Source organism: Typopeltis vanoorti, chromosome 21, assembly GCF_054136105.1.
Source record: "Typopeltis vanoorti isolate ZY-2024b chromosome 21, IOZ_Tvanoo_1.0, whole genome shotgun sequence".
Taxonomy (NCBI): Eukaryota; Metazoa; Arthropoda; class Arachnida; order Uropygi; family Thelyphonidae; genus Typopeltis; species Typopeltis vanoorti.
This window is the reverse complement of record NC_143569.1, coordinates 15,710,569-15,737,704: the sequence shown is the minus strand read 5'-3', so window position 1 is coordinate 15,737,704 and position 27,136 is coordinate 15,710,569. Positions and strand designations below refer to the sequence as shown.

The 27,136-nt window shown below is 34.2% G+C and overlaps 1 protein-coding gene across 1 annotated transcript in view; it reads left to right on the top strand.

Annotated features, from left to right (window-relative positions):
- Positions 1 to 26,010, top strand: part of LOC150094643 (uncharacterized) — a 189,320-nt gene extending 163,310 nt beyond the window's left edge. The window contains exons 5-8 of the mRNA XM_090411613.1: positions 7,728 to 7,883; positions 14,022 to 14,191; positions 20,713 to 20,786; positions 25,227 to 26,010. Coding sequence (XP_090267739.1) covers positions 7,728 to 7,883; positions 14,022 to 14,191; positions 20,713 to 20,786; positions 25,227 to 25,410 — 584 coding nt within the window. The 3' untranslated portion in view covers positions 25,411 to 26,010. The remainder of the gene's footprint in view (positions 1 to 7,727; positions 7,884 to 14,021; positions 14,192 to 20,712; positions 20,787 to 25,226) is intronic.
- The last annotated feature ends 1,126 nt before the right edge of the window (positions 26,011 to 27,136 follow it).

Sequence of the window (27,136 nt, the reverse complement as noted above, 5' to 3'; positions counted from 1 at the left end):
CGCTTTTGATTCGTTGTTGGCTGTTGTAAACTTTTACATGATTATTTTCCTTAAGTTGCTGAAAAAAAAAAAATATGGGCCACCCTATACAATGAAAGGTTTACACAATTTCTTGGGTGGGGAAAAATAAAGAAGAGTAGACATATACGCATCTTATGCATATTTTTAAATTATATATAGTTCACATTTAATTTATGAAGCAAAATTATTTTAAGCTTTATCAGCAGACGACTATGATTTAAGGGCGGCCTTCAGTTGAGATTGGTTGTCTGTATGTCAGAATTTAGCGAATATACCGTATTTTTCGGACGATAAGACGCACCCCAAATTTATGAGACGATTTTTAGAAAAAAATATTATATAAAGATATTTACAAATTCTTACTTAATTTTTATTTATTGTTCATCATTTGTATTAGCAATATTCAGTTCATCTTCACTCTCGGTACTATCACTCGTCTCGTTAATGTCACCGTTCGTATTACTTTCGTCTGAACTATTGTTGTCACTCCCTTCAAAAATTGCGTCATCTTCGGTACCATCCATCGCATTACTTATCTCGCATTTCTTAAATGACTTGATAATCGTCTCTTCTTTCACAACTTCCCATGAATTTTCCACCCAGGTACATACTTCTGAAATTGTTGGCCGTTTCATACGTAACGGCCAACAATCACGATGTTACAACTGTTGCTGTAACATCGTGATTTGGCTTTGCCATCCATTTCTTCCACTCTTCCCGCATAAAATTATTGAATGGTTTATTAATAGATCCATCCAAGGGTTGTAATTGACTTGTAAGGCCTCCAGGAATGACAGCTAATTCTGTATTCATTTCTTTTAGAAGCGTCTTGGTTGATTCTGTTTTATGCGCTCTGAATCGATCCCACACTAATACATCGCAGGCTTTTTAAACAACGCACCTGGACGTTTTGCCCATATCTTTTGTATCCATAATTTCATTCCTGTTTCGTCCATCCAGCCCTTTATCTTGAACGTGGATAATAATGTCACGAGGAAATTCATCTCTCGGTAACGTTTTTCTCTTGAAGATTAACATGAGCGGTAGTTTTGTTCCATCCGCGCAACAAGCCAAAACTACAGTGAAGTGAGTTTTTTCGTGACATGTTGTTTTGATCACTATTGATTTGGTGCCTTTTGAATCTACTGTCCGATTTGAAGGAACATCAAAAGTTAGAGGCACTTCATCCATGTTCGCAATTTGATTAAGCTCAAAGTTAAATTTCCTTCTCGCTTGATATGACAAATCTATGGAATTCTATAATTTTAGCTTCATAGTCAGCCGGTATTTTTTGGGCTAGAGTGATTTTTGTACGCATGCATAACCCGTGTCTTTTCATGAATCTAAAGCACCAAGACGGTGATCCGGTAAAATCTAAAATTCCATTAGCAGTTGCCTATCGTTTCGCTTCAAAAATTATCATTTTCGTAGAAACAGATATTCCCATGTTTCAATGATTTGTTACCCAATTTTTCATTTGTACTTCTAATTCTGGCCATTTTTCTAGGTGCGAACAGAATGTTTTCTTATGTTTACTTAGCAGTTTTAATTGTTCCTCTTGTTTTCTCCACTCGCGAACCATTTTTTCTGTTGGTGGTGGACCAAAATGTCTTTCTGCTGCTCTGTTTCCATATTGTTTTGCATAATTTATCACATTTAATTTATAACTCACGTTATATGAAAGTCTTTTTTTGTTTTACACTCATTTTTTCTAATTTTAAGATAAAAATTTTAACGACCTGTGAAAAATAATTCAAATGAACCGTACAAAAGCACATATGTTTACACACTAATGACTATTGACGCTCTTAATCGGTGATTCACCCACAGGCAGCGAAATAACTTACGTACCTACCTTCATTGGCGTACTTACTAATTTTATTAACATATTGCGCCAGTAATTGAACTTCGTTAACAGCTTCGGTACAGTGTAAAAGATTAGTATTTTAATGTTACCTTCGGACCATAAGACGCACCCCAATTTTAAGTCGCTTTTTCGATGTAAAAAGGTGAGTTTTATGATCCGAAAAATACGGTATATTATTTAATAACATTCAGTTTATAGAGTGAAATATTTTTCAATATCTCTAAGCACAGTTTGATAATCTCTAAAAGGCAATAAATAATTGTCATTTCCAAATTTTGGAGTCATGAAACCGAGGGCCGAATATCTCATATCCGTTGCGTCTCTCCCCAATCCCCACCCCACTGATTCTCATCCTTGATACGCTCTAATTTCAAGCATGCTCTTAGCATATCCGCATACTAAAGGTCGTCTGTGAGGGATGCGGTTTTGCTTTGTTGGACCAGAAAAACAGAGGGATAAGATTGCGAAACAAATTTTGCGGTCTTTATTTTATTAATTAAATAGACTGACTCTGAATATCGCGAACGCGCTTGTTTGGTTGGGTAATCAGTCACATCTGCTAACACTATACATATGGGCAGGGCCGCCCCTAGGATTGCCGCCTCCTCCTCATTATTTTTCGTAGTTTATGTCAATTTTGCCATCCCAAAAAAACTTGTCCCCGTGCAAATGCACGTCAATAGAACCAGCCCCTGCATATTGGCATATTTTCAGGCTGGGATTCCTGGTTTTCGAGATGGAAAACCCCTGCTCCCACCATATAAGATTGACTTACTCAACTATAATTATCCTTATAAAGGTTCGTATCCTAGAAAGGTTTCAAATATAGGTCTCTCAACCTCAACCAGAGTGTCATCTGTGTCTATCGAGATGTGGACACTCTGCGAATTTGCATGCAGCATTAAGATGTATTTATATTTCCTGGTTTATTTATTCTTTCAGTCAAAAGAGTATTTGATGTGTAAGCGTAATCGGAATGCAGTATGTGTAGAAGTATTACGGCGCGTCTTTATGCGTAAAGCGGGAGACCTAAGAGTCACCCTGAGGCTGTGTAGAATGTGGTTAGTAAGAATGTACGGGCTAGAATTATTGCTTGGAGAATTGTGAATGATTGGAATGGATTGCCCGAGGCGGTTGTGAGTGTCCAAACGTGAATGAGTTTAAGACCACGTATGACAAGTGTTGTGTGAATAATGGTTAGTTTGTCTTCCGCGATGTAACTTCTGACTTCATATTATAGATACCCTTAGTAATAATAATTGGTAGTCAAAGTGAAACTACCTTTCGTTGTCTTAACTTGTGCAGCCAAATATCGACTAAATTACTAACGATGAAAAACATTCATTCAACTCGCAATAAACTTGAATACTGTCAGTAGTTCATTCATTGCTAATAATAATAATTGATTGGATATTAATGATATCCAAGAACATAGATCTAACGTGCACTCAGTGTATAAAAACTACATTTATACATTATCATAATTCTTTCACACACACACACACACACACACTTGCTTCCTAAGTCTATGATCTACCATCGGAAATTAAAATTATTTTCTTTTAAACTCGATCTCAATTACGTATAATTAATATAAGTTGATATTTTTCCACCCTCTTTCCCCCTAAAAATACCAAGACAGTTTGCCCTTCATTAACATGTATATTACAACTTTTTGTGAAGCCTTATAATTCTAATAACATCAGGCTCTGAATTTTCCTTAATTCCTTCTCACAGGTTTTGCAGTGTTGCAGCACTTAAAACAGCGATACCACAAAGTACTGTTAGTTAGCTATCCTCCAAGTCCATCCCACTTGTATAATAACGCTGATTCCGTCTCCCTCTGAATCATTATGAAACGAATACGATTCACTTGAAATTTCCTTTGCCCGTCATGATTTTCCCTTGCACTCCTCAATACTCGTTCGTTACATTCCAGCAGTGGAGGGGGGGGGGGTAAGAATTTATTTTTACTTTATTTCGATAAACAAAACACATATATAAACCAAAGAAATATTCTTTATAAAAGTAGAGTATATAAGATCAACACTGAATAATTTTTATTTCAATAAGTAAGCGAAACTAAACATTATTTATTAAAAGGTGTTAAATATTTTTTTAAAATTGAATTCTGTTTTTTTTTTTTTTTTGTTTGTTTTTGAAATCGTATTTATTCTTAAAGGCTGCCGAAGGCAGCTTTTAAGAATGCGATTTGTTCAGGTCGATTAAGATATTCAATGAATTCCTTGCATTCCTAAAGTGCACATTAGTGCCTTAAGTAGTTCCACTCGCATGCGGTTTCTGTCCCTAGGCCACTTTAATTTGATGGAAAATATCCTTTCTACAAAAGCATAGCTAAAGGAAATTACGGAAATACCCATAGCCTTTTTGATCATTTTAAAAACTGCTGCGATTTCCATTGATGTAAATATATTTACCCATAAATCTTACTTCGGCATACTGTCACTTTTAAAATTTGTCAACCCAGATATATACTGTTAATCTCGTCATGCACTGGTCTGCATCAGTGTTTCATTTTAAAAATTTAAGTACGTTTCAACAGCTTTAAAGTTTATTTTTAAAAAAAATATTTAAACACGATAATAGCTGAATTAGATTCGACTCTGATTTGTAATATTGACATAAATAATCCAGTTTTCAAGTATCGTTTATTTTCGATTTTTTTTTATTTATTATTATTTTTTTTTTTATGTTGGTATAAAGCGAATTTATATGTATCTAGCTTTTGCACCACAAAAATTAATCTTTTATTCTTATTTCCTGCTCATATTTTAGATTTTGCATCAAGACATGTAATTTTGTCATCGATACGCAATCACTTACTAAAATTAAAATAGATCCACTCATTATGTTGAGAAAATGCCAAACACGCTGTGATATGATTTCCAATCGTATACGAAACACACTGCCTATTTAAATATTTATAAATTCGAATAAAATAGAACCGCCATTTGTTTCCAAAATACAAATAAAAAATTCCAACCGGTAAAACTGAAGCCGGATCCGGAGAACGGAGTCGCCGGCTCAAAAGTGCACGGTTGGCAACCCTTAGTTAACTTGTACCTCCTTCCTCCACCCTACCTCTAATGTTACAATGGGATGAAATAGTCGTTTGTGATCAGATTTTGTACGATCTGATTTAATTATAATATAACTAATACTTTATGTTTTATTTTAAATATTTAAATTTTTGAAAGTTTAAAAACGTAGGCATATTGAAGAGATACACTTTGTTTTTAATAAAGTGTACATGTAAGAAATGGTGGAAAACAACCAGTTATATATACAGTATAATGTGTGTGTGTGTGGCATATGATACCATGTAGTTGAAGTGGGTTGAAGGTCGTGCGTGCGCATGTGTGTGTCTCTTATCCACTGAAAGTTGTAGACATATAGCACGTATCAGGATGGCCTAAGAGTTAGATAACCTGGGAATCCTACTATAGAGATCAGACATGAAAAGAGCCCGGAGACGCTATCACTTCACCAAATAGACTTTACATACTTTTGAAGACATCGTCTATCTTATGATAACGTACTGTGGCTATAAAGATTGAAACATTGTGTCAAGTAGTATAGGCGGTGAGTAGAAAAGCTGATTAAGAAGATGTGTTTTGATGTCTGAACTTGTATTAGAAGAGATACGTATCAGCTGGATCGACCAATTTCCTAACAGCGACATAAAGATAAACGATTATATTTTGAGCAAAGAGTTAACAGTGAATTTTACGCAAAGTTAAAGAAATTTACAAGTCTAAACTTCAAAAAAAGTTTATGTGAATCAACTAATGCCACAAGCAAGGTTATTTATTTTATTTATCTTTTGGCTTCAATAAATGCTTAAAGAAGACCGAAAAGAACACATGTTTGAAACTGTTGTCCGAATCCAAAAAATAATAAAAAAAAAGTTGAAAGATTAAAAAACGTTCGTTCAAATACTCCGTATGATTATTAGTCAGAAAGTTAAATTTAGATTTAAATGAAGAAATTGAGTTTAAATTCATTTAATCTCGAATTCAAATTTTCAGAAAAAAATTTGAATCCGAGATTAAATTTTCTCGGACTTTTCTCGGATTCAAATTTTCAGAAGAAAATTTGAATCCGAGAAAAGTTACCTATCACGAATTTTGAGCGACGAAGAAGAAATTTTGCTTCAAGAACGGTCATCATCCACCTTACAAAGGAACTTGAAAGAACGATGAATGATGGCCTTGAAGAAAATGAAGCATGGCTGTTGAACCTAAGAAAATCAGAAATGGTTTGAACCAGCAATAGCTGCTCTACTGCTTGAGCGTGTCTCTCCAGGTGTGCTTGCTAGAGAATATTAGGGAGGGAAATAAAATGGATTAGAATTCACCAGTAAAAGTATGTTTATTGTATCATTACTTTATAGCCAATCAATGCTTCTTGACTTATCAGCTAAGTCTCCCCAACATTTATGGTGGATAACGGCTTCTTTGTCACACTGGTCGCCGCTCATAAGTAGCAGACCAATTCTCTTACGGAATTTCTCATATGCCTCATCCCCGCACTATGAAACTTAAAAATTTCATATATTTTCTGTTAGATGACTGGTTAACAAAATGTTTTACTTAATTATAATTTCTAGTACTTTGTTCGCTATTTAAAAAAAAAAAAAAATCTTAAATTTTGAAATCTTTTAGCAAATAGTTCGGTATATGTACTTGTTTTGGTTATAATAAGGAAATGAATAATGGTTGATAGCTGGAAATTCAACAGTATTAAAAAGAAAAAGATTAGTGGTGCTTTTGGGGAATAAATTCCGAGAGATAATCTCTTTTTCTGTTGAACAGAAGGATAATCGCGAGAATTTTTAGATAAAACCGTAAAGTTGAAATGGATTGTTTGGAGACGTTTAATTAGAGCTGTAACAAATCCTCAAGTTTTGTTTTGCAGCGTAGTATGGCCGCTGGGGGGGGGGGGGGGTCACGTTATTTACAATGCTTAATTTCATTTGTTTTTAGAAAACTATCGCTATATTGTCAGCCAACTCCTGTTGGCTGACAATATAGCGATTATATGTTACTATGGGAAAGTGCATGCTGATCATAATGTTAGTGAATAGAAGACTGCCATTCTTAGAAAACAAAACAGAATTCAATGTGAAAAAAAAAAATTACACCTAAGCACACCAAATTGTTTCTATCGCTAAGCGCTTGATCAACATTCAGTGGAATTCGTGCCACGCCAAGACGAATCATGTGATCAGACATTATACGACGGACTCTACGAAAGTAATAGCTCCTTTTTTTGCTCAGAACATATATAGCTTACTTAACAATAGCTTTTACATGTATTAATCCTCCATTTTTCGCGAACATTTTATTTTCAACAAACTCTCGATCACGTTCTCTACACTTCTTCCATCGCTGAGTGAGAAGCTAGATGTCGATTCATACAAGTCTTTTACTCGGACATCGAAGTTTGCTCTTCACGAACAACTTGTTTCAGCTCCTGAATCTTCTCGTCTCTGTGATCGTTTACTACACACAAATATATATATATATATATATATATACACTGTTTTTATTAGTTAGTTGTTTTTCGCCACAAATCTCTCTCTCTCTCTCTCCCCCCCCCTCCCCATATGCACAATCACTTGTACAGTAACTGACTGTGCCACCCACAATACCATAACTGAATTATTGGATATTTACTTTTCTGTAACAAATCTATTTGTATTCATGTCTATACACTTTTTCCTTAAAATTGTATAGACATGCCACTCTTACGCAGATCACTCATGTCTCATTGAGCGAGAGATCTGTTCATGGTATTTTTGTTTTCTTTTCTTTAGTGTGGTTTGAGCCTACAGACATCAACAAAGCAGGAAAACCTTTCTTCTCTGACGCCTGGAAGAGCTTGACTTATGCCTCTCCCAACTTCAACGAATTACGAGCAATCAGCAATACTGTTCTTGGTAAAGAAGTTGCAATCGGAAAATGGTCGCCTGGTAAGTGGAAATCGTTAATAAATAAATATTTTCGTGCAACCAACTTCCAGTTGGTAGACTGAAAACCTTTTCAGTCTACAATGCCAAACATATTCATTAGTTTTTATTTTGCGTACTTCACCTAGGGAAATCTTCTTTCCAGCCTTCTAATTAGATTCTAGCTATCATTCGGTGGCTGCCTTAGTAGTCTGGTAGCCACTTCTGACAAGATCAAGATAAGATAAGGAATCGTAATGTGATTGGTTGATAAGAAGATGACGTCATTATGCCTGTAACGTCTGAGTTTGGAATTTCCCTGGGGGCATATGTGTCAATGGGTTCAGTTCTTGTGTTTTGGTTCGCGTGTGGAATTATGGGTGATGGCAGAGATAAGGATTCGTGTTGTGATTGGTGGGGCACTTCTGACCAGATCAAGATAAAATAACGAATCGTGACGTGGATGTGCATTGTTATCAGATGTAAAAAAGTGAGGTTATTGTTTTGAATGGAAAAGGGAGATATATTAGTGGATAAGGATTCGTGTCGTGATTGGTAGGACACTTCTGACCAGATCAAGATAAGATAAGGAATCGTGACGTGTATGTTTGTTATTATCAGATGAAGATAAGCGACGTCATTTGCTAGTTGTAAATAAGTGACGTTATTGTTTTGAATTGAAAAGGAAGATATTAGTGGATAAGGATTTGTGGCGTGATTGGTGGGATACTATGAACAAAATAGGGGTAGGGTGAATGTGGGGGAAGCGACGTCCGTGTCGTGGATGTGTATTGTTATGAATTGTAGATAGGTAAATAGTTTGCGTATGGCATTGTGGGTGATGGATAGTGATAAAATAAATTTTGGAATGTTTGGAATTTTGCTGCCCCTCCTTCTGTCAGGGACATCACGTGGTGTGTTGGGTTCGCGTATAGCATTGTAGGTGATATTTAAAGATAAGGAATCATCATGTTATGTGTTTGGAAATTTCTGGGGAACATATGTCTCTCTGTGATATCATATGGTGTTTTGGTTTGCCTATGGAATTGTGGGCGATGTGTTTGAGATAAGATATCTTGGAATTTTCCCAGTGTCACACATTCGTCATGTTTTGTTTTTGGTGTCTATAGATGGCTGTACTAATTTTCCAATACATTTTGGGGTATTTCTTTCCTGTTAAAGGGTGGGAATTCTTAGAGTAGAGCAAGGTTTCTCAAACTCTTTCTACGAAGGAACACTTCACAAATCCTGAAATTTTCATGGAACACCTTGGTTATTTTGCAATGTATTAATTAATAATTAATTAGTAATTTAGCTGATTTTTATTATTAATTAACAATTAAAGTTTAATTTAATTGATGTTTTGATTAATTTAATTAAAGCGTCAATAAACCATCCTTAAATTAATTTATGCTAATTTTCATTGACATATCTATTCTGATCACAAAATATATTTATAATATTATTATAAGTACTTACGAGTGAATGCAGACCTTTTCTCCTGTGTGCTGGTAGTTTTCTCCTCCTTTTATAGATCCTGGAGATCTTTGTAGGCTTGAGGTGGATGACTCACTATCTGTTCCTTCACAAACACCTTCAATAAGAGATTTCTTAGTACCAAAATTAAACAAAGTGCCTTGTCTCTTATTCATATTAGAATTTAAATCTGTATTCCTATTACTTAAATCACGGCACTCCAGTTTCAGAACAAGCGCTTACACACTGCAATACGAACTTGTGAAGAAAGTATTCAGTATTAATAGATTTGAGAACTGGATACAGACTATCTTGATCTTCAATTTCAGTGGAAAAATTTTCTTTATACTTCTTTGCTGATTGGTCACTGACATTTGCATCACAGATGTTATTTCGTTCAGTTTTGAGAATAGAGGATACATACACCACCAATTGTTGTAATCGGCTTGCAGGCAATTTTTATGATCGGTCATAAATGACGGTATTCTCTTTCCCGATTGTTGAAAGATTTCTGTGTGTGAAAATTAACGCTACACAGATGTTATTAGGGGTTCTGGGTCTGAGCTTTTCGACATGTTCACGAATATTATTCTCCTCAGAATATTTCCACTCTAAAATATTTATTCATGAAAAATGCTTAGAAAACTAAAATGACAAATTCCAGAACTTCTCGAGGAACACCTATTGACCTTCCGTGGAACACAGTTTGAGAAACTCTGGAGTAGAGTCTAGGGGCGGCAGCAGTGTTTAGGCTTTTCTGAATAATTTAATTATATACTGGTGTCCCTCAAACGCAATTTTTTTTCCATAGCTCAGACATTTTATTCTATATTCATATTTTAATTCATATTTTATTCATAATTCATCCAAATATTTTGATTTGTCTAAAATTAAGATCTTAAAGTGCAATAAATAAATAAACAAATCGTGGGTGAATTCACTGTGATTTCAAAAGTGATCTTACTTAAATATGCATAACAATCCAATGCCACTGTTTGTTCTTTTAAGTTTACACACTTATTTCACAGATATTACTTACATTTCTTTCCAGAATGGGACATCTTGGAAATATTGAGGTTTTTTGAATATTCCAATAAATTTAGTTTAATCCTTTATCCAAGTGTGAGCAAACAAAGTTTGAGCCTGAAAGTATCTTCAGGACTGGGGTAAGGTAGTACAACACCAGGCAACTTGTTGCAAAGGTGGAGCAAGCTACCAACACTCCTATCTCAGTATCTCCCATAATGCAAAACACATCTTCTTGCGGATATGTATACCGTTATGCATTAAGGGAAGGGCCACTACCCAGACTAGTTTCGACCTTTATTGAGGTCTCTTCAGTGGGAGCCAGGCTCAAGTGGAGATACCAGGCAGAAACATTAGTAAGGTCATCTCTACCTATAGGAGTTGCCAAACGGCGTCCACCTTTTTATTAAATTACTCTGGATTTAGAGAAAGATGTTGAAAGTTTATTTTTCACTTGGTTAGACTATAATAAAAACTTGGATAAAGGATTAAACTAAATTTATTATATTCTAACCAAGTGAAAAATAAACTTTGAATGTTCCAAATTGTTGATTTTAAACATATATTCACAGCACAAAACACAAACACAAGATCTGAAGTGGAGTTGACACTTTTTTCATTATATTATTTGGGCATTTTGTTTTTCCTTCACATGGCCATGTTTTTTTATTTTTCACACACTTCTGGAGTTTCTTTGCTTACCAAGAACTTTTGTATGTAATCTAGAAAGTCTAATGATAATTAAATTTACTTACAGTCTTTCCAGAATGACTCTTCTTAATGCAAATGGATATTCCAAAATTAGTTGAATTAAATCATATATCCACACCACAGCACAACACACAAGCTTGAAAAAAAGAAATTTCTGTAAATAACCTGAAAAGGTATTTGACTTTTGTTCCCCTAGATTTTCTGTCCGTTTGGTAGTTTGTTAATTCTGTCACATTGGGGTTACTATGTTTTTATTACCACAGTACTGAGTGTAAGCTCAAACTGGCTTATCCTGACTAATATATCTGCCAGCGATCAGTAATTTCCCTTCTCTCAATGCAGATTTTTTTTTTGATATGGTTCTTTTTTTTTTAATGATTGCTTGTTTTTCTATTTACTTTTAAAATTCAGTTAACTACAGATTATAACCAGAATAACTGAGTAAAATAAATAAACTGTGTGTGTGTATTATTTTCCCACACTGTTAATTTCATTAGTCTTGTTTGTAGATAACTGAGTGACTCATATCTTGTCATTTGTTTTCAGTCCTCGTTCTGAGTGCAGGAACATTAGTTCATTTAAAACTTTACACTATATGATATGTTCATGACTCAGTTTCCTCCCTTTTGATGTTTTCTGCGGTCTTTCTGTGTTCTTATGACACCAACATTCTATTAGAGATTAGTAGTTCGGGGTTTTCGAACATGTGAACGAAACGTTTACAGATGTCAATAGTTAGCATTAGACAATTTTCTAAAATATTAATTACAGGATATCAGTTTCTTTTTTTTTTCTTTCGTTCCCCTAATGGAATATTATGTGTTAAGTTTTGAAAGGAAAAAAAAGTGTCGACTGCCTATCACATGGTTTTGGAATGTTTGGAATTTCATTGGAAAATGCGACAACAACAGCACACATGTTTGTTCATTAAGTTACAGATGTATATTTTATATTGCTCAAATATTAAATCATCAAATGCTTACGGTCGCATTTTAATTCCAAAGCTCGTAACTTACATATGTAACAGAAATTTATTTATTTTTCTTTCCTTAGCATTAAGAAGGATTTTTTTATATTACAAGGATTTTTTGCATTCCTAACTAAACAAAAATAAAGACATTAAACTTAACAGGTGTCTGAAAGCAGGATTACCATATTTCTTGAAAACAATATGCAACAATGTCAACCATCAAAAAAAAAAAGAAAGAAAGAAAGAAAAATAAAATGTTTACCTTCAAATAAATATTTATGATCACAGCAAGCAAGAAATTCATCAGCTTTTCAAAGTTTTGAAATTCATACCCATATTGTTTTCATTTGGTATCATTTAAAAGAACAGGTCTGGCTATAAAGTTCGTTAATGTTTTTGATTTTTTCTTCCAATGACGAGCATTATTTGATATATGCGTGTTGATTCCTTGTTATCTGCATGCTTCGATACTTTTTTATTTTCTGCAGCAATCTTTTAAAGAGTTTAAGTAACATGATGGGATTAAATATCTGCTGTCTCTCTGTAAAATAATCGAATTCTAACAGTCGTATTGTTCGAATTTGGTACGACTGTTTTTCTAGTCTGGTGAAGATCGGAACAAAATTGTCATTTTTTACTTCATTTGTACTTTATTCAAAATTATAATTCCGTTATTTGCTATGGTCTCTGTTTTTAATTCCCCCAGCACTAGAATGTACGGGTGGTAAAGTTGTGAAAGAAGTTTCGACTCACACTCAAGTCACTTGATTTTAACTTTTATCATCTACAGAAATGTAAAAAGAAAAAAAAATGTACCTGCTCTTTATTTTTGGAAACAGCGTAAATGTTTTCTGTCTATTTCTTCTTTATCCTGTTTTCTCATTCCCCAAAATTTGTATTTTTGCTTTCTGCGCACAGTACGATACCTTTTTTTTTCTATGCCAAACTTTTTAAGAGTTTTAGTAATGTGATGGGTTAAAATATATACTGTCTCTCTGTAAAATAACCAAATTCTAACAGTCGTGTCGTTAGTATTTGGTACGAGTGTTTTCTTCTAGTCTGGTGGAGCTATCTACAAATATAGTAACAAAATTGTCACTTTTCACTTCATTTGTACTTTATTCACAAAACTACAATTCTGTTGTTTGCTATGACCTCTGTTTTTAATTTCCCTACACTAAAATAGTATGGGTGGTAAAGTTGTGAAATAAGTTTCGACTCGCAGTCACTTGATTTTAAAGTTTTATCATGTACAGATGTGTGAAAAGAAAAGAAATTTATTTCTTTTCTTTTCACACATTTTTTCTTCTTTTCACACATTATTTCTTCTTGTTACCTTGTATGAACATTAATTTATCCTGTCTTCTCAGTCCCCGAAATTTGCATTTGTGTTATCTGGCACAGTACGATACCTTTTTTAAACAGAATTGCGTTAAGGTATATAAAAGTATGGATTTTTTTTATCAAATTGTAAACAGAATAAACGTTTAAAAATTTATTCATGGAAAACACAACAACAACATCATACATCTTTGTTCATTTAAGTTTATAAATGCATATTTTAATTTGCTGAAATTTTATTATTTACAGAGAAAAAAATTAGAAACATGTAATTACCTAAAAATATTCAAAGACTTTTGTGGTTCACTCATTATTTTACTTTACTGGACACGAAACACCATAACACAATACGATAGCTGCACTGGATGAACAAATTGTAACTGAAAAGCCAATCGCTTTTCTGTATATATTATATATACAGAAAATGCAATTATATATAAATTGCAGTATTATATATAATACTGCAATTTAATTTCAAAAAATCAGTGAAAAATAAATAAATTTGTTTAACTCACTTTTTTGCAATAGTTTTTGTCACTTGCTTTCCAAATTTTGGGTCCCTCGCACTGTGGACCTTCTACTATGATACCGTTTTAGAGCTATCAGAGAAATATCACGTTTTTTTTTTTCCTCTTCAGGAACCATGAATTTAGATTCCTTGTTAAGAGAGTGTGTCCATCTTAGTCTTCCCCTCTTGGAATATATTCACACGCTGGTAATTACGCTGGGAAGCAGTGGAATTTTGCTGGTCTCAAATCTTCCTGAAGGCGCTGGTTTTCCCATCAAGGGAAGCAAATGGGAAAGGAATGTAAGTTGATTTCTTAATATGAAGAGCTGTTTTTTTTTAAGTTAAATTTTAATAGACTTAGTACATTATTAATTTTCTCTTCTGTTAAATAACGTTACTACATGCCTTATGTGAAACAAAGCCAACATAAACCTCTCACCTGAGTTTTCATCTGAGCCGTATTTAGTTTCAGCACTATATTTCTGATTTTCCACTCTTATCAGCAAACACTTTCTTTACAAACTTCCTAAATAACAACTGCTGTTTAGAGTTCTTTTGCATCTTTTCATTTATCATTGTTCCCTCCAGATTTCGAGAAACATTTCCAAATTCAGGTTAATACCATATACCCTCAGATCGACATTTTTGATACTGCTTTCTGGTTTATTGAAAATACTGAGGTCAAAATGAACTTTTTAAGTAGTAAACGTGTATTTTCACAACGTATCCTTCACGTGAACGGTTCCTTTAATAGAATCAGCCTCACGCTCTTTGTTCCTAAGTCCACATCTGCACGAAGGGCTTTGACCCCAGACATACGTCACAGATCATAGTGCAAATGCCAAGATTTATCTGACTGGTCTACCTTAGATAAATTATCAATAAAAAGTTTCCAAAGCTTTAACAATAAATAAAATCTAAAAGAATAAGAGCATTCACCTTACTTTAAACGATGAGAGTTATGATTTATTCAGTAAAGTAGCATATGGATTCTAACAACAGACTTTACTGTATCCATGGAAACACTTGACCGCATGTTTAGTCTCCTGTCATAAGCAACATCTACCAGTTTATATTTGTCGTTAACTAACTTAGACAATTACGTAATTCAGACGCTACCTATTTATTTCACTTGCCTTTAACGCCATGTAATATATTGAAGAAAAAAATATCAAACCAAGCAATTGATTCTAGAACCAAAGAAATATTATCAAATATTTTGTAATATCTGTTTATAACAAGATGAATATTTAGTACATAATGCTAATCCTTTTATTCTCATATCTTCTACATTGTATTACCATCTACTTAGATGCGTGAATAGCATGAGGCTGATTATATTAAAGTAATTTCCGATTAAAAGAACCATTCAAGTGAAGGACGCATTGCAAAGATACACGTTTACAATTTAAAAAGTTCATTTTGACTTCAGTACTTTCAATAAACAAGAAAACAGTATATCAAAAATGTCTCTGATATCTGGTATATTATCTTGAGCTTATCTTTTTTGGGCTGCGACTTCCTTAGAAAAACATTTATGCCTCGAATCTAAAATATTACACCAAAGCCTGTTCTGTTTAGATCTTGCTATCTAATTTTAGCATTTGGACTTACAAGATTGTTATCAAGTACTTGCAAATCTTCAAGAATTATGAAAAAACTACTGTGTTAGAGTAAAACTTCAGTTTAATAGAAACCGTAATAATCACTCGACGTTTCGACCTTCACATAAGGTCATCATCTGGAGTATACATATTCTCGTATATACAAAGAAACAAGCTGCACTACAGTCCACATGGTATGTTGAAATTACATTGATTTAATCAACCGTTAAAACTAAAGGCCTGACCTCTGGCGGGAAAAACCTTACTGCACCAAAGCTAGAGGTCCTCTTATTATTTATTAATGTACAAAATTAAATTAAATTTAGCTAGAGAGCAACATGTTCAGACAATTTTTTTTTTACTTATATAATTATACATATAAATTAAAACAATATAAGTAAAATATTTTTGTCTGAACATGTTCCTCTCTAGCTAAATTTAATTTTAATTTTGTAACCTAATAGATAATTACAGGACTCCAGCTTTCATGTAGTAAGGTTGTTGTTTTTTTTCACCAGAGGTCAGGTCAGTAATTTTAACGGTTCACTAAATCAATGTAACTTCAGCATACCATGTGGATTGTAGTGTAGCTTGTTTCTTTGTATATATGTGTATACTCCAGATGATGACCTTCCTGTGAAGGTCGAAACGTCGAGTGATTAGTTTGGTTTATATTAAACTGAAGTTTTACTCTAACACGATAATTGTTTCCATAATTTTTGAAGATGTATTCTGATCACCGTGTAAGCATGGAGGAAAAGAAGTACTTGCACACATTTTCCCACCTCTTAGTCTGAATTCTTTGTATATAGTATGACAAAACATTCCGGCAGTTTTACGCATGCGGTCATTGAGTACCTTTCCGGATTACTCTTTTGATAAATCGTACATCATATCCTTGGCTTTCGAGTTTACGTCAAGTACGGCTCCTGTAACCAAGTACCCAAAAGGGAATCATCCTAGATCCCATTTCCAATGGTCTTCATTTAATGCGTCCATTTTGATTTCTATTGCTTTTTCTACATTACTGAGAAACTAAGAAACAAATAGCATTTATAATCAGCAAAAAAAAAAAAAAAAAAAAAAAAAAAAGAAAGAGAAAGACTCCAGCTTTTGTTTTATTGCCCGTGCTTCTTATGGCTGGACATTTTGTCTCCATTAGCTCTTTTCACCATGCAACATCCCAATTCCAAGCGTAACTAATTCAAGTACCGAACCTGTAATGTATGGTTTACGAGTCTGAGGGATTGTAGTTCGTATGTCTTTTATCTCAATTTATTTTCCTAATCTGGAGGTAAAGAAACCGTCTCGTTCCAATGCCAGACTTCTTTAGACTGAACCGTCACTTTCTTGAGCTTTTTGACAAAGTGCTGATGTTTGATATTCAGCTCTAGCGCCAGTTTTATTAATTTTCTATCAGCTGAGGTTCTCGGTTTCCAGTTCTCGCATTTGCTTTTTCAACCCCCTGCCCCCATTATCCAGTTTCCTAACAGTTTCAGTTTGTAATCCACCACTGTTATTCACACCTCTTTCTAGTTACCTCTCTTTCTAGTTCCAGACACCTCCCCTCCTTTTTTGAGCGTCCCACCACTCAAGAAAACAGATTTTCTTATATTAGCTTTCCTAAGTCTTTGACTAATGGCTCGCTTTAAGTGGACTGCAGGGGGAAATATAGTTCGAAAAATCCTTTAGAAGGATCTAATGGTTATCCAAACTGACTATGAAAGGCAAGTTATAGAGATTGTAATAAAATTATTCCATTTATCGAAAAAACTTTATGATGAAAATAATATAACATATGCTATTTGAGCTCCATTATTTCATTTGGATCTCAAATAATATATGCTGTAATCTTATCTCCAGCAAAAGGCTTTTGCCACAGGAGTAAAATAATATTACTTCTGCCTTTCTCTTGGATTTCATAGCACGTTTTTTCCTGTCGCAACTGCCCTTTCCAAATTAAAGTTTGTTTGATCCAGTTGTAGCTTTAATTTGGAAAGGACCGTGGCATAGGCCCTAAAAAGCCCTGCTCTGCCTGAATGAATGTTAATTCGACAGTCTGCTTGCAATGGCTGACTATGACTTTTTCGAATAATTTTTTGAAACTGTTTTTTTTTACGAAACAGAAGTAGCACACTGAGCGTATCATGTTACTGATTTCTAAACGTCCTCAGATCGTTCAAGCACGACGCTGCCGTTCACCTGTCCTAAGTTCCTTAATGAATGACAGGTTGTGAGATGCGTGGCCTAGAAATCGAGTAATTTTCAAGTCTCAGTTTATCTAAAGTTTCATCTAACAGGCTACCTCTAAGAAGAAATTGTCTAAATTTAGCCAAATGGTCTATTGTGTATTCATTCAGGTGTCATCTTCCCATGATACTGTTGTTATCGGCTTATCTGTGCTGCGGCAGATGCTTGCTTTTGGTCTACAACGAAGTTTAAACTGTAATGCGTGTTGTTAGTCTGTCTGCACGACTTTGTTCTGTTTGAAGAACCAGTTTCAGCAAACAGGAAATGAACATCAACGAAACCAACATTTCGATTGAACGAAAAACATGGATAGCCATAACATCAGTTATTTCGTTGTCTGGACACGTCTCGCAAATTGCCCGATATAACATTATCAAAGCAATAGACCTTAATATATTAACTGATATTTTTCTTGTTTGGTACAAATACAGTACTGTTATCCCGCGCAAAAATAAAATAATGGTACGGTATGTGTTGAAATGCCGGTATTTCGATATGACAGTGCACTTGATCATCAAAGCGTTCAGCTTGGCTGCTGTTTATTTTACATTTTCTCTGATGGGAAGTTTTACGATACTGTTTTGGGCCTACTTCTAAAGAAAATAATCGCAGCTTGATTTAAAATTTATATTTAAAATTTTGTCATTAAAAAATACTTTCATATCCACTGCGGGAATAATAATTCATAAAAAAATTCTTAAGTCTGAAGTTCTAAACAGTGCTTCTTAGTAGGCAAAATGGGTGGTCGTTCTTTTTTATAGGGGGTTGTAGGACTGATTTTTCTGCAGTCGTTTCTCAACCGAACGTCCTGTTTGATTGCAAGGCAATACATAGACAACACAATATGAGAAAATGAGAAGGAACTTGGTCAACCCCTGGAAGAGAAGAATGTTTATCCCTAGTGAAAGGTAACCAGGAAGAGAGTTTATATATACAGTATATATATATTTCTCGGTATACCTTAGTAATAATCTTTCTTGCGTCTACGTATTCATATGTTGCTTTTTCTGTGTGAATGAAGCGCATCTAAAAATTTAGAAGTATTACCATTGCAACAAAAATCGAAGCCCTGTTCTAGGGTCGGTCTTAGGAAAAATTATTGTTTCCTTTCATAAAATACCTGAAGTTCTCAGAAGTAGGTTATAAATGAATAATATGCAGTCCACATCATTAAAGCATGCGTATGATCTATGAAGCATGATGCCAATTATACTTTTTTTTAACATTGATTCTATTAACGTTTTTATGTTAAATGTTTATTCTGCTTTTTTATGATTAGTTTTGTTAAAAAAAAAAGTAATTTCCATACGGTCAAAACTGGTTATATTGAACTTATGTATTATAACTACAGAAGCTTTACTATCTTCAGTCAGTGAAATTGCTTGTTGCTGGTTATATATTTCATATTTCAAGAATTAATTTACATTCACAACAAGCTAAGTAGCAGCTTTTAAATAGCAACGAGCTTCCTAATTCTTCAGTACATAGCTCACTTTCTTACTCATGAGATGGCTTAATTGAGATATTACTTCTATTTTAGATGCAATCCATGAAACAGTCGAAGAATAAATTGCTGAAATAGGTAGAAAGTGTATTCTATAGCGATGCCTGCAGCATTCATAACTCCCCATCTTCTTTACGATATCCCACTCGGTTTTGTTGTAATAGTGATGGAAATGCTGTACACAAATAAGAAATAACTATGTTGCAGTTATTTCTTATTTGTGTCATTTTAAATCGACTGGAATGAATTTTGTAGTTGAATATATTTGACATCAGGATCTTTTCGGTTACTGAAAGCCAGACTGACAACGACTTTTTCAAACCAGCCCAAGTTATTTGTAAGTGTTGTTGCTGCATTTATTCTGCAGGGATGATTTGGAATGGTCTTGGTTAGTAATGGTATATCTGGAGGGACGAAATGGTTTCCCGTCCAATGCGGGTGGGTGGGGATATATTATTATTTTTGAAAAAAAAACAAAAAAAAAAAAACACTGGACTTTCTTTATAAAACACGTGTTTGTAACCTTAGCAGGAAAACATATTGCTAATCCAATTGCAAAGACGGATGGATGCTTTTCGATAAACATTCTGTTTAAAACACGACGCCTGTGTAGCTCCTCATGCACACCTATCATCCGCATAGAACTGTGTTTTTTCGTCATAATTAAATTCTGATATGTTCTCTGAAGGGATGTACTGGATCTGTGATTAGTACTTACATCAAAAGTTTACATTATTACTAACATTCTATCAACATGCTCTTCCAGATTTAGTCTGTTATATGTCAGAAAGGTAGTATTGTAAGATCTTGGATATGGGCATTCCATGGCACCTTTAACAACATCAAGGTCTCCCCCCCCCCCGAGGTTTTCCTGGCATCAAACCTGTTTTGCAAACCTTTCCTTTCCCATTCTGTTAATTAGCCACACTGCTCACATATTCCTGAATACTAACAATTCTGAATTTTTTGCTAATATGTCCATTTCTAATATAATCCTGCCATTATTTTTATTTTATTTTTATTTATTTATTTATTTTGTAATATTGAATAAGGTAATTTTGAATTACAGAAGCTATTAATTTTTTTCTTTCGAACTCTAAAAGTGCATTACCCTGGATAATTCAGCTGTGACTGAAATCCGAACTATAATCACATGACTCATATCTTGTGATTTGTGTTCTGCACGTGGTTGACGGATCTTCTTTGTTCTCCCTGATGATGTCCATGCAACATTGAACGAAATATATGGGAAGTTTTAATAAATTATATTTTTCCATACGTGCGTTAACCATCTGAGGATATATAGTATAATATTTTGTTACAATCAGGCAACTCCTCTTATAAAGCTTTTCATATCAGATGACTTTTAATCAAATATAGGTAGGATTTATATACCTTTTGTAAGTAAAGTCTGTATAAGAATGTAACTTTTAAAGTGCAATTATCGCATATTTCTATTACAGAGCTGCGTAAGAGCACTTCACTATCCTGTACCCGTTCTCCAGACTGTAGTAAGCACATCAGGTGCAGGGGATTGGTAAGTAAAGAACAAATTTTGACGTCTGCTTTCTTTTGTTCGGAACATTTAATATTTCATTATAAAGTTTAATCATATTTCTGGATTGTATGTTTCTTTGCTCTAAAATATCTTCGGTTACCTATTATTTCATGCTATCTTTTTTTCGAAAAAGCCCCTTTCAGAACTGATAACTACGAGTCCAACCTTTAAGTCACTGTTCGAACTATTTGTAGTTCTACTTGGGGGAATGACAATGTTGGCAGGATGCTAGATCTATTGAAAGAGGAGAATGTGAACAACTCCTACTTTGATATTCTATGTTCACAATGCTTGGGCATAATCCAAATGAAATTCCCAACTGATTAGCTAACTAGCTTATCGTGATGATTCTCTTTTAATCCAAAAAAAAAAAAAAAAAAGGCTTGCATGTGCGCCATATTTTCCTTCATTTGTCTTGTTGTTGTTATTGTTGGATTGGACGTTCAGTATCATTAAGGCACTTACTCTGCTTTTTGAACTTGGGAAATCGATCAAATGCTTGAGTTCTGCCCCCACCCAAAAAGCAAGTTCTAACTTCTCTGATGATTCTGTGCACAAGTTTTTCCTAGTTTCAAACGGAATTTGATGCATAGGTGGTGCGCTTTGAAGTCTGTCATATTTTGATGGTAAGGAAATGGGCTCGACACATAATAGCGGTGAATGACCTCGTAGATTTTGTCCTGCCTTAGTAGGGATGCTTCGTACTAATTGCAGTGATTCTCTCAATACGAAAACTTAAATCATACCGTATAGCTAGATTTTTTATTTTATTTATTTTTTTTTGAAAAAATAGCAACGTAGGGGGAGAACTGTGCATATATCCAGTTGCGCGGGGAATACAACTTCTGGAGATATAAATATGTGATCGTTTAAAATCTGAAAATAACTATTGGGTACTTTATAGATGAATAAATATTTCTTACTTATGGGTAAAGTGTAATTGATGAGATATTGTTTAAATAATCTATATTTATTACAAATTTAACAAATTATACATTTTAGCATGAAATTATTTTAACAAGAAATTGTTTTGAGCAGAGGCGTAGCTGGGGGGGGAGCGATACTTTGAATCTTTTTGAACTTTTGCAGTTAATTCTAAAATAGTTTCGAGAACTTAGTTCCAAATATTGTAATACTACTACGAATTTTCCTCACAATTGCTGTAAGTGTTGCTAGTTGTGAGAGGAGTTTTTTCTAAATAAAACTGATTAAGAATTACCTACAATACTATGAAATAGACTTCGCCAATGTCATCGACGATTTTGCTAACGGAAAAGCAAGAAAAATAACATTTTAGAATGTTGAAATTAAAGTTTTACCTCAAAAATAAACATAGTGTTTTAATTTATTTCCCTATACATCGTTTTGACTTTTTGTAGTATTTTTGGTGTGTGTGTGTGTGTGTGTGTGTGTGTATTGAGAGGGGGCGGCAAACTCGGGGATCATCCCGGGCAGCAAAAGCTCTAGCTACACCACTGTGTAACAGGTCGGTGAGTATGGATCGACTTGAAGCAGTATGGAAAGCTTTTCAACGCAGTTCTCTGAAATCCATTCTTGGGACGAATTCTTAACTATTTATTTCATTATCCCTTTTTAAGAAAAAAAAAAAAAAAATTCCACCCACAACAGGTTGTAAACCTATTACACATTAAGTGAGTACCTTCGATGTGGACAGCCCGAGGCTAGCGAGCCAGGTGGAGTGGCAAGCAAAGAGATTTGTAAAGAGAAATTCAATTATTTCGATTAAAAAAAAAGACAGAAAGTAGTATTTATGTATAACTATACGATATGTCCTTACAACAGAAGTGTTTTATATTTTTTAAAAAAAATTTTAATTAAAAAAAAATTTTAGGATCTTGTGTGCTTGATTCAGCTGGTGATCATGTATTTCTGCAAATAATACGTATATACGTATTTTCTGTCTTTGTTTTAAAATATTTGCTATACTTTAATATGTCAGACTAAAGGGAATCTCTATAAAAGCTTGTAGTTTGAACAACTATCTGGCCCGTGGACCAGAAACCGTTGCTTATCACTACTCTAGGTGGTCTAGATTATCTAAGATTAGATAATCTTTCTTTGCCTCTTTTAAAAATGATATCAGGATTGTGGAATACTGATAATGAAGAGAGAGATTGAGAATTTGTAGACTGCAGATACTAGAAAACAGGAGAAAGGGGGTTGAGAGCGATATGATTGAGACTTAAAGTTCTGAAAGGGTCATACAGGATTTCAATTGATGGAATTCTTCAATTTATGGAGGGTGGGGAAAGGACGAGAGGGCATCGATGGAAGTTGAGAATGAATACTGTAAAGAAGAGGGTGGGGACTAGATTTTTCTTTCATAGGGTGGTGTGTAATTGGAATAGATTGTCATTGGATGGTGTGTGTGCAAGCAGTGTAAATGAATTCAAAAATAAGTACGATAGCTGGTGCGTGTAGTAGTGACCTCTCTCGATGAGTCCCTGGACGTCTCTCTTAATAATAATAGCAATAATAATAATATCATGCTGTGCTCAAAAGAATGTAACTTAGACTTTAGAAGATTTACTTGCAGGCCGAGTGGTTAGTGTATCCTCTGCCTAACCAACAGGCTGTGAGTACGAATATTGCCTGAAAGCTTGATGTTTGTAAATATCTTCAGACAAGAGATGAATATCATCGTCTAGTGTGAGACCGCCACCCTGCTTATTAAAGGTGTGTGAAGAAGCTTGAAAAAGTTTTATGTTTGGTTCTGCATTTTATACGTAATACACGAAACCTACAGAGGAAGGTTTCTGCATTATGTATAAAATAAATAAATAAATATTACCTTACCCCATCCACTGCGCCGATGTGCTATTAATTCACAAACTTTGGCGGGTTGGAATCGCATAAAAATATATAAATAAACTAACCGGAAACCTTCCCGTTATAAATATAACGCGAAAATATTATTATTATTAGTAGTAGTATTACGAGCACTCCAAGGAGTCTTTAGACTCATCGAGGAAGGCCCCAACATCATGTCAAGAACAACTATTCGACATTCACACAGTATCTATCATACTTCGCCTTGAACTCATTCACAGTCATGGCACCCACAACAGACTCTGGCAGCTTATTCCACTCATTCATCACTCTCCAAGCAAAAAACCTAGCTCTAACACCCTTGCTAATCACACTCTTGCCCAGCTTCCACGCGTATGGTCCCTAGTCCTCCCACCACGTCCTATTCCCAAAAATATCTTCGAATTAATCTTATAGAAACCCTTCAGTAATTTGAATGTCTCACTCATATCACCCCTTTTCCGCCTACCAATTTCTGCACCCCACAAATCTTCAACCTGTTCTCATAAGGTTCATTCCATAGACCTGCTATCATCTTGGTCACTCGTCTAATACAAACTAAGTAATCGGCGCTTCCGATTGCGTCATATTCAGTGGTGAGCTATGGAAATTTTAACAAAGGGCTCACATCGTCGAGCAAAAAAAAAAAAAAAAAAGGCCTAACTTAACCCTTATAATAAGGGCTAAGTTAGGCCAAAGTCGCAATATACTTACTTATATTGCGACTTTGTAGAGCTTCTGCCAGATATGATAATTCCTGTAGGATATCAATTATTAATGCTAGATCTTTTAAAAATTCCAAATTGAGAAGTCGGTTTAAAAACTCCCTTATATTTATCGTTCGATGCAAAATGCTTGCATAAAACTGGGTAATTTCTCCACAAAGCAAGAGTCGTTCGTAAACTGCAAGCTGCCCATCGTGGTCCAGACACGCGGCCGATCTTTAAAATTTCGATACCAAGGTCTTTTGCAATCGTATTTAATTCTCGTTGATTTTTGGGTGATTGATGATAAAACGCATATAATTTATCCATAAATATTTCAAAATGATTTATTTCTTTAATGTTTTTTTATCGAATCGTCTAATACTAAGTGTAAACGATGAGCTCAATGCCAAATCACAACGTTGGGAAATTTTTGTAGAAGTTTGATTGCAACACCTGATTGGTTTCCTAACATTACACCAGTTCCATCAGAACAAAATGCAATGAAATGATTTTTTAAATAGTTATCAGAAAATCCATATGAATTTAAAGTAGCAATTATAGTAGCTTGTATACATTCCACGGTGGTATTTTCTAGTTCTCCAAAATTATTAAACAAGAAGAAGAACAAGGAGCTCGCAAATTTGAGAAAAATTTAACAAAGGGCTCGCGCGAGCCCCTGATAGCTCACCACTGGTTATATCAGATTTCTCCGACGCTCGATGTGGAGATGTGCTGAAATTAGGTGGATTTCTTCATCTGTGAGTTTGAAACCACGTGATTCTATCAGTGTTAAATATGTCACTTGTCACTGACAGTAATTCTGCAAGACGATGTATGTAATGTAATATAATATTTCTGTATATAATATAATACTTCTTTTCAGCTTTGCTGCAGCAATGATCGGTGCGATCGTCAAAGGATTAAACGAAGAAGCCAGCATCGAAGCAGGAAAACAAGCTGCCATCTTGTCGCTCTCTTCGTATTATACGGTTCCGAATACTATTTCGTCATTAGTCTACAACACACCTGCTGGTAATAAGATGACACCACACTTAGTCTCGTACTAAGGCTACACATGCAAGAGTGTGTATTTGACTCGTTTACTGGTTCTTTCTTGAACGTAATTTTACTGTATGCCGAAGGAGCGGAACATATGATTAGTATATAAACCAATGATTCGGAGATCTTTTAAAAAATGTTTGAAATATTATATTTATATGTACACAGTTCATTTGGTATTTTCAATAAATCAGTGCTTCATTCCCCAAAATTAAGCAAATAATGAATATATCGGCATTTATTGAGTAAAGTTAGCAGTTTTTGACGATATATGTTAAAGAATACCAATTAAATGCGACTCAACACATACATTGTATTGATTTCTAAAAAAAATTGATTTTAATTTTAGTGGACGTCGATTTCCCCCGAAGTTAAATTAATGAGCATTGATTGCTTACTGAAGTATAAACATATATTCAAAAATCTCCAAAACTTCACCGCTCTCAGTGTTAATGATGAGTCATTTCGTTTGGAATAAAATTGAGAACGTTGAACTCATATAATTAGCTGTTTGGAATGAGAGTTTATCTTTTATATGTTTATTTTATTATTACTGTCTCCCCCCCCCGGACCAATGAACTCTATTAATACAATTCTTAAAACGTTGAGAGTATATATCTAATGAAATCTTTGATAATTCCATATTTTATAGAATAATTCCGAATTTTATATAAAAGCACATGTTTTATAGTATTTACATATTTTATATAAATAATTAAGAGTTCTATAATTTACAATGGTTTTAAAATATTATAATATAAAATATTTTTGTATTAAAAATTTTTATGATATAAAAATATTAAAACTAGTGGTCGATATGTGAAGATAATCTATTTATCTATGTATAATCTACAGTATGTTGATAATTGTATGACTGCATTTCGCAGGTATATTTTTGCTGTTTGTGCATGCGTGCAAACACGAGATAGTTGCATCTCGAGGTTTTCTTTGATAACTTTCTATGCAGATTTCTTCTTTGATGAAATACATTTTTTTAAAAATGAAATAAAGTTCTTATACTGGGAAATCGGCGTTGTGTAATTATTTCTAAACGTTTTTCATCAATGTTGTTTTGTTCTTTCACATTATTAATAAATACAATCCTGCTCTAGACACAGTTTTATGGCAATGGAATGTGCCATAACAGTCATCTACACCAGTGCTTCCCAAACTTATGGATGTGAAAGCTCCTTTGGAAAAATTAAAATATTTCACGGCCCCCATCGAAAAAAGAAATCGTAATGCAGACATATATTATTATAATATTTATTATTTTTATATTCAATACAAAACATACACGGCGAATATTGCAAAAATCAAATGCAAATATTACATTTTTAGCATCTTGCATACACATCTGACATGGTCTTAAAATATTTTAAATTTGTTTTCATTATTTCACGGGTCCCCCCTCAACAAAACTAAGGCCCTCAAAGGGGCCGCGGTCCACAGTTTGGGAAGCGCTGATCTACACCACTCTGCATCGATTTGTGGCGTGGCCGTACTCCATCAGCAGCCATAACTGGAACCAGGATTTGTAGACTAGGGTACCTTTCCCCAGTGGCGTCGCTAGAGGGGGGGGGGGAGGAGTGCCGCCTTGGGCGGCACTTTTTTGGGGTTTCACGTGAGACACAATTTTATTTGTCGACGATTATGTTAAATTAGTAGCATAAATTTTTATTACTTAATAATTAGTTTTTAACAACTATAATTACATATAACAAAACCGTTACG